At 33.1% G+C, this 9,173-nt stretch overlaps 1 protein-coding gene across 1 annotated transcript; it reads left to right on the top strand.

Moving 5' to 3' along the window:
- Positions 1-1,183, top strand: LOC111412643. The gene is made up of 3 exons (XM_023043574.1): positions 1-41; positions 632-949; positions 1,036-1,183. Exons 1-3 carry the CDS (start codon positions 1-3, stop codon positions 1,181-1,183), a joined length of 507 nt encoding a protein of 168 aa, XP_022899342.1.
- The last annotated feature ends 7,990 nt before the right edge of the window (positions 1,184-9,173 follow it).

Genomic DNA, 9,173 nt, shown 5'->3' with positions numbered 1-9,173 from the left:
ATGCTCTATACTATTATACTTGAATTCCTCAATTTGGAAAGGTAAGTAAAAAGTCACTTATTGTTAAGTTATGTTTAATTTTATAGTTTTTAGATTATTAGATTAAATTCAATTTTATTGAAGGGGTTAAGTATAATAAACTATAAAATTGAGTAGAATGAAAGAAAAATTAGTTTTAGTAATTAAAGAGACTTTAGAAATCGCCTAAACGTTAAATAATTAAGTTTGGGTATCGCATATTTAATTATTGAAATTAGTTAAAATAGTTAATTGTTGATTTAAAAATTATATTATACTTCAGGCGGCGATACGGATATCGGATCAGCGTACCAATCGAGTTGATTTTGGCGTACATAATTCTGTGAGTAGAAAAATCTTAAATATTTTCATGTATTGATAAATTAATTATACCAATACATTATGTATATTTATATGTTCGATTGCATGATTATTTTGGAAATATTCTTTCATTTTGATATTTGTGGATTTCAAAGATTAGATATGAAAATATTTGTAATTTGGAATGTGAGACATTTTGAACAACAGTGATAGGGAAATGTGATTGGAACTAATCCTATGGCTGTTGAAAGAATTGCTATTGCTATTGCATCTGCTATGCGTAATATGACAGAGATTTTAGTATTGAGAGGGCTACAAAGTTAGGGGCTAAAGTTTTCACTGGCACAACCGATCTTGCAGTTGTGCAGGTATGGATGACCAAGATAGAGAGAGTATTTGATATTATAGATTGCTCAGACGATCGGAAGTTGTGTCTTATCACTTTCTCATTAGAGGAGGGTGCATATAATTGGTGGCAGTCGGTACGAAGTACATATCTAGACCCTTCCATCATTACTTGGACAGATTTTAGTCGTATATTTTATTATGCCTATTACCCTAGGTCCTATAAAGATGCAAGGCAGGAGAAATTTTTGAATCTAGTACAAGGGTAGATGACAGTTGCAGAATATCAGGTAAAATTTATTGAACTTTCAAAGTATGCCCAAGTTTTGGTAACGAAATTGATAAATGCAGACGATTTGAAAATGGGTTAAGGGAAGAAATTCGGTTAGTAGTAACAACTGCAGGCCGGAATATATTTGGCAAATTGGTGGAATCAGCTTTAAGAGTAGAAAAGAGCATTTCTGATAGGCCTGATGATAGAGAACAAACAACTATTTAGAGCAAGCAGTAGTCAGACAATGACAAGTACTTCTAGCTATAGACCACCATAGAGAGACAATAGAGGATTTCAACCTGGTGTATCCAGTTCAGGTCAATTCAAATCTCGATTTCGAGGAAGTCAGGGTCCTAGACTCAGTCCCAGTACTGTACAGCAGCCATTGGTCAGTCGTAATTATACTCAGGGTTCTTCCCAGAGATCATTTACTCCGAGACAGGAGAGAGTTATACTAGTGCCAGATTTTCTTCTTGCTAGTTATGTGGAAGATCTCATCCTGGAGAGTGCTTAAAGTTTAAAGGAGTTAGTGTTTGCTATCGCTGTGGCCAAGAAGGATACCTGAAAAGGAACTGCCCAGTTGTATTCTGCAAGGGTTGCATGGCACAGAGGATGTTTCCTCAGTAGAGTGCTGGTAGTACAAGACAGAATCAGACTCAGAGAGATGATTCAGCTAATAAAGTAGGTACAAACAATGTGGCCCAGTCTAATATTGCAAGCGGTAGTGGTACAAAATCAAAACGGTATGCAGGATGACCGAAGACCCTGGGTAAAATTTTTGCTATGACTCAGTAGGTGGCAGAGGAGTCACCATATGTTATCATGGGTATGTTGTCTATTTTTGATAGAAATGCTCGTATTTTGATTGATCCTAGATCTACACATTCTTTTATGTCATTTTCATTTGCTTTATATGCGATTCAAAGGTCAGAACCTCTAGGTATTTGTTTGGTAGTGAATATACCAGTAGGAGAATCACTATTAGCAAACAATATATATCGAGATTGTGGGATTAAAATAAAGGAGAACGAGCTGAAGGTAAATTTAACAAATTTAATACCTCTTGACATACATGATTTCGATGTTATCTTGGGTATGGACTTTTTGACAACAAATCGAGCTTCAGTTGATTGCTTTCGAAAGGAGGTTGTGTTTAGACAGCCAGGATAACCTGAAATTATATTCAATGGACAACACAGAATTTTACCGTCTTGTGTGATATCTGCTATTGACGCTAGAAGATTACTCAACAAGGGATGCCATGCATATTTAGCTCATGTGATTGATATAGATGTTAGCAAACTAAAATTTGAAGACATCCCAGTGGTCAAAGACTTTCTTGATGTATTTCCAGAAGAATTACTAGGCTTACCATCAGATAGAGATATAAAGTTCACTATAGATCTGATTCCAGAAACTGCACCTATCTCACGGGCACCATATAGAATGGCATCAGCAGAATTGAAAGAGCTAAAGGTTCGGTTGCAAGAGTTGGTAGACAAGAGTTTTATCAGACCTAGTGTATCTGCGTGGAGAGCACCAGTTTTGTTTGTGAAGAAGAAAGATGGCACTATGCGACTGTGCATAGATTACAGACAATTGAATAAAGTGACAATTCGCAATAAATATCCTTTGCCACGTATTGATGATCTGTTTGATCAGCTTTGCGGTGCTGCAGTATTTTCAAAGATTGATTTGCATTTTAGATATCATTAATTTAAAATTAGGGACAGTGATGTGCCAAAAACTGTTTTCAGGACAAGATATGGTCATTTTAAAATTTTTATGATGCCATTTAGGTTGACCAACGCACCAGCAACATTTATGGATATAATGAATAGAGTGTTTCGCCTGTATTTAGATAGATTTGTGATTGTATTCATCGATGATATTTTAGTATGCTCTCATAATCATGATGAGCACACAGAGCATCTTATAATCATCTTGCAGACTCTACATGATGAGCAGTTGTATGCTAAATTCAGTAAATATGAATTTTAGCTTGATAAAGTTGTATTTTTGGAACATGTCATATCAGCAGAGGAATTTATGTTGACTCACAAAAAACAGAGGCAGTGGTAAAATGGGAAAGACCTACTAATGTGACAGAAATACGAAGTTTTCTTGGCTTAGCAGGTTATTATCGTCGTTTTGTAGAGGAATTTTCTAAAATTGCTCTTCCTTTGACCATTTTGACTAGAAAAAAATGCTAAATTTGTCTGAAATGAAGATTGTGAAAGAAGTTTCCTCGAATTAAAGAATCGATTAGTGTCGCTCCAGTTCTTACCCTTCCATCTCCCAATGAAGAGTTTGTAATATATAGTGATGCTTCACGTCAGGGTCTTGGTTGTGTTTTGATGCAGAATGGGAAACTTATAGCGTATGCTTCTAGGCAATTGAAGAAACATGAACTGAGTTATCCTACATATGACTTATAGCTAGTTGTAGCTATCCTAACCTTGAAAATTTGGAGACATTGCTTGTATGGCAAGAGATGTCAAATATATATAGATCATAAAAGCTTAAAGTATATTTTTGACCATAAAGAGTTAAACTTAAGGCAAAGAAGATGGTTAGAGCTGATAAAAGATTACGACTGCAAGATTGATTATCATCCAGGGAAGGCTAATGTAGTTGTTGATGCTCTCAGTCGGAAAATATTGAGTCCTATAACCTAGACTAATGTAGTATATTCATCTTTGTTTGGTGAGTTCAGAGCTTCTCATGCCCAATTATCAGTTACCAGCGTAGGAGCATTGTTTGCTAACTTCCAAGTGAGGCCTACTTTGATTGATATAGTTAGAGAAACTCAAACTCAAGATCTAGTGTTGAGAAAATTGAAAGAAGGTAAGCATACAGATTACACCATTCGAGATGACGGAGCTTTAGTTATGGGAAACAGATTATGTGTTTCAGATGATTCAAAATTGAAGGGAGAAATTCTAGAAGAGACACATAGTTCAGCTTACGCGATGCATCTAGGTAGTACAAAAATGTACCGTGTACTCAAAGAACACTATTGATGGCATGGAATGAAGAGAGAAATAGCTGAGTTTGTATCCAAATGTCTCATTTGCCAGCAAGTGAAACCAGATCATCAGAAAATAACAGGATTGTTACAAATGTTGCCTATTCCTGAGTGAAAATGGGAACACATTACTATGGATTTTCTATTTGGACTTCCACAGACTTAGAGTGGACATGATAGCATATAGATCATTGTAGACAGGTTAACGAAGATTGCTAGATTTTTTCCTATTAAAGTCACTGACTCATTAGATAAATTGGCAAAAATATATGTTGATGAGATAATCAGTTTGTATGGGACACCAATATCTATTGTTTCAGATAGAGATTCTCGTTTCACTTCTAAATTTTGGCCTAGTTTACAGAAAGCTATGGGTACTAAACTTCATTTCAGTACAACTTTTCATCCACAAATAGACGGTCAGTCAGAAAGAACTATTCAGATTTTGGAAGACATGTTACGAGCTTGTGTACTACGGTTCAAAGGGAATTGTGATACTTATCTTCCTTTGATAGAGTTGGCTTATAATAACAGTTATCATTCGAGTATAGAAATGACTCATTTTGAAGCAATGTATGGTAGGAAATGCAGAACTCCAGCATGTTGGGATGAAGTTGGCGAAAGAAAGTTATTGGGTCCTGAATATGTCCAGATTACTGCTGAGAAAGTAAAGATAATTAAAGAAAAGTTAAAGACAGCCCAAGATAGACAGAAGAACTATCAGAAGAAACCTTGAATTTGATGTTGGGGATGGAGTTTTCCTGCGATTGTTGCCCTGGAAAGGTGTTATTAGATTTGGTAAATGAGGTAAATTGAGTCCAAGATACATTGACCCATACGAGATTGTTGAACGCATCGGTCCTGTTGCGTATCGATTGGCTTTGCCAATAAAATTGTCCAGAATTTATGATGTATTCCATGTTTCCATGCTTCGTAAGTATATTTCAGATCCATCTCATGTTTTGGAATTACAACCAGTAGAGTTGAAGGAAAATCTTACTTATGAAGAGGAACCAGTTCAGATATTGGACAGAAAGGAATAGGTCTTGTGTAGTAAGACTATTCCTTTAATTAAAGTCTTATGGAAGAATCATACTATAGAAAAAGCGACATGAAAAAGTGAAGGCAGATGTGTTCTCAGTATCCCCATATTTTTTGCACCTAGTCAATTAAATTTCGAGGACGAAATTCTTTTAAGGGGGCGAGTTTTGTAATATCTTAAGTTTGGAAAGAAAAGTAAAAAAAGACAAAAAAAAGACAAAAGACAAAAAAATAAAAATAAAAATGACAGGCAGTGGAACTCAAACCAATTCATTATAAATCTATCAAAATCCATTTGATAACATATACAAACACGCAGAGAGAAACAGAAACAGAGAGAGAGAGAGAGAGAGAGAGAAAAAGAGAAAGAGAAGAGAGAAGAAAGAAAAAAATAGAAAAAATTCGGCAACGTGTAAGGAATTAAGTGCTCGATACTATTAGACTTAAATTCCTCAATTTGGAAAGGTAAGTAAAAAGTTACTTATTGTTAAGTTATGTTTAATTTTATAGTTATTAGATTGTTAGATTAAATTCAATTTTATTGAAGGGGTTGAGTATAACAAACTATGAAATTGAGTAAAATGAAAGAAAAATTAGTTTTAGTAATTAAAGAGACTTTAGAAATCGCCTAAACGTGAAATAATTAAGTTTGGGTATTGCCTATTTAATTATTGAAATTACTTAAACTAGTTAATTGTTGATTTAAAAATTATATTATATTTCAGGCGGTGATACGGATATCGGGTTAGCGTATCAATCGAATTGATTTTGGCGTATATAGTTCTGTGAATGGAAAAATCTTAAATATTTTCAAGTATTGATAAATTAATTATACCAATACATTATGTATATTTATATGTTCGATTGCATGATTATTTTGGAAATATTCTTTCATTCTGATATTTGTGGATTTCAAAGATTAGATATGAAATATTTGTAATTTGGAATGTGAGACATGTGATATTGAGATAGACCAAAAAAGTATCCATTATTATATACTTTTTCTAGTTCACAGAGGGGTATTGGCTGTGTTTTATCATACCCGGAGGGTCGTGACCTGACATTGATCTTGATCGTGTACATATAATTCACAGAGGGGCCTTGGTCGTGTTCTAAAATTGATTATGAGATGTTTTTGAGACTAGCTTTCGTTCACGAAGGGGGCCAAAGACCCGTGATGAAAGTTCTTAGCCCGAGGGGTGGATTACATATTTCAGTCAGAGGGTACATTTTTAGTAGATTTTTCAACACGTTTGATGTGATGAGATTATAGTATGGTTGTCAGCTTATTTTTATCTCATGACTTGAGATGATATTTTACCACGTTATGTGAATGTCTAACGTTTTGGTTATAATTATATAATGTTATCATGGACTTGATTTTCGATAAAGATGTAAAATTGGAAAAAGTATATTTATTTTGAACTTTTCCACTCACTGAGCTATCAATTCATATATTTTTCCACGTTTTTCCTTATTAGGCAGCAGTTGAAATCTGGGCATCTTTTGGAGTTGAGCCTTGATTTTGGAGTCAGAACCACACGACAGAGTTTATTAGTCTGACTCACTTCATTGAACATGTAGTCATTGTTTTGGGACATATGTTCATGTCTAGATGTGATTTTGCATAACTTGTAAATAGTTATGGGGCTCACTATATATTTTGTATCTATATGCACATTTCATTTTATTTCTTGGTAAAGGTTGAGGTTTCGGTTTATCTTTATTGTGTTGTGTTAGTTTGGAATTTGTGTAAAATTGATCACATGTTGGTTAATCTTATTTAAAGAGGAGATAATGCCGAAATTCTGTTAGAAAAATGATGTATAAAAAGTGATATATTGTATTTGTAGTAGCTTTGATGGTGGATCCGACTTTTAATTGGTATCTATCATCGGTGCATGTCACGTCCGGATCCAGTGGTGTTACACGGGACAGGGTGTGTCAGTTCACTTGCATGTTTAGTACATTGTTTTACTTGCGAATGAACAAGAGTTTAAATTTGAGAGTGTGATAAGTGCATATTATGGATTAGTAAATTTTTTTCTATTATTTAGGGTTTCTTTACTTTCTTATTTGTGAATTGAGTGGATATCTACCTAATTTAGGTGTATGTGTTAATTGTAGGTAAATCTCCAATTTGGATGCAATTGATACGAAAAAGGTAAAACTGAAGATAAATTAGAGTTAAATCCGAGAACTGATCAGTATAAAGACTTATAGGAGATATCAAAGGTGAATCACAAGTTTCGGAAGCTAAATTTGATATTTGAAAAGCTTAGGGACTTAATTGCAAATTTTTGAAATTTGTATCAGATCGATTATGAAAGATTGAGGAATGTTGTCAATCAATTTATTATGAATTAAAACTGAAGGACCAGGATTCAAAGAAGAAAGGATGAGAATCACATATAAATTGGAAATCATAACTATGTGTGTATCTATCTATCTATCTATCTATATATATATATATATATATATATATATATTTTAATTTTGTGCTTAACTTTAAGATAGCCTTTATACATAATTAATTACATATATAAGCTCAGATGACAAAAATAAACCCAACAATTTTCCACTTGGGCCACATATGTTACCTTATAAATGTGTATCAACTTATAATGTCAAAACATTTGCTATCATAACCAAAAGCATCTCCACACAATCTCGACCATTGATTATGTCAATATAGGATCAAAGCGGTCTTGGTTGCAAATATCATAACTAAATCTACCAATAATCACGCATATCAATACATCAAATGACAGAGATCGAATGTGGATGTGTAGCATGAAAATTACATGCATTGTGATCCAAACATGCCTATTTCCAACTTATCCTATATTATTCTTTTATGAGATTAACCATAAACTTTAATCAAAATGGAACTGAATTGAATATTTTATTTTTGAAATAACCTGAATATTCATAGATAAAATTATGTGTCTAAAACAGAAAAAATCCAAAAACAAACTCCCCCTAAATTGAGAAATCATCAAAAGATGTAACACTCATGTGAATAGTATGAAAGACCTTGGGTGATAGCCATTTAGTAAGTGGATTCACAATTATAGAGTTTATCCTAATCTATTCATATAAATCTAAACACTCTAGACTTTTTTTTAACAACAAGGAACTTAATGTCAATAAACTTTGACATTTTCAAGTTTCTGTTGGAATACGTCATTGCTATTGTCACAGAATAACTAAACTGGTCTTTCATATCCATCCAAAATATATAGCCTAGTGACAAAATTTTGTAATTATATTCCATGATCAAAATAAGAATATCCAATGATCTCCGATTGGTCGGATTTTAGTGAACATGATCATGTATCCTTAGTTCTCTATAAATACCGATGACCTAATTGGCTGCTTTCCAAGTATCAATTCCAAAATTACTTAAATATCTGCATATCATTCAAATAATGAATGCCCTACCCAGATGTATGCAGATTTTAACATACATTAAAATTTCAATTGCTGAAGCACAAGGAATTTTCTATATTTCCTTTTATTTAAGTTTATCTTTGGAGCATTGACTGAAACTAAACTTGTCAGCCTTAGAAATAGGTTTATCACCTAATTTACAATCTTGTGTTCCAAGTGTCTCAAGAACCTTTTCATATAGCTCTTTTGTAATAACCTAAAAAAAATACTCCAAGAATGACTCCGGTGTATTTGTATCCTTAATACAAAAGAGTCGTCACCAAGATCGTTCATTTCAAAATTCCATGACAAAAATTTCTTGATTTCATGTAATAAGTCTATATCTCAGCAAGAAATTAGTATATTATTGACATACAATACTACAAAAATATGCTTACTCTTACTGGACTTGTGATATACACAATCATCAATTAAATTTACCTCAAAATCAAACGAGATAATTATTTGATAAAATTTATGATACCATTAATGGGAAGCTTGTTTAATTCCTTATATAAATTTCCTTTATTTGTAAACCATCTGTTGTAGCTCAAAATCAAAATTTGTCACAAATTTTATAATAATCGTAAAAGAGTCTTTTATAGAAAAAAAATAAAGTCTCTTTAAAGTCAATGCCTTCCTTTTGAGTAAAGTCATTTACAACAAGACGAGTATTATATATCTCTACATCACCCTTCGAATCCCTCTTAATTC

Source organism: Olea europaea, chromosome 16, assembly GCF_002742605.1.
Source record: "Olea europaea var. sylvestris chromosome 16, O_europaea_v1, whole genome shotgun sequence".
Lineage (NCBI taxonomy): Eukaryota > Viridiplantae > Streptophyta > Magnoliopsida > Lamiales > Oleaceae > Olea > Olea europaea.
Note: the sequence above shows the minus strand (reverse complement) of the source record. Positions and strands in the feature narration are given on the sequence as shown.

Bases quoted from the DNA above. Each gene is read 5' to 3' on its own strand.
- LOC111412643 (XM_023043574.1), top strand. From the start codon at position 1: ATGCTCTATACTATTATACTTGAATTCCTCAATTTGGAAAG. The intron at 42-631 runs GTAAGTAAAAAG...GTAATATGACAG, and splicing joins GAATTCCTCAATTTGGAAAG to AGATTTTAGTATTGAGAGGG. The intron at 950-1,035 runs GTAGATGACAGT...TGATAAATGCAG, and splicing joins TTTTTGAATCTAGTACAAGG to ACGATTTGAAAATGGGTTAA.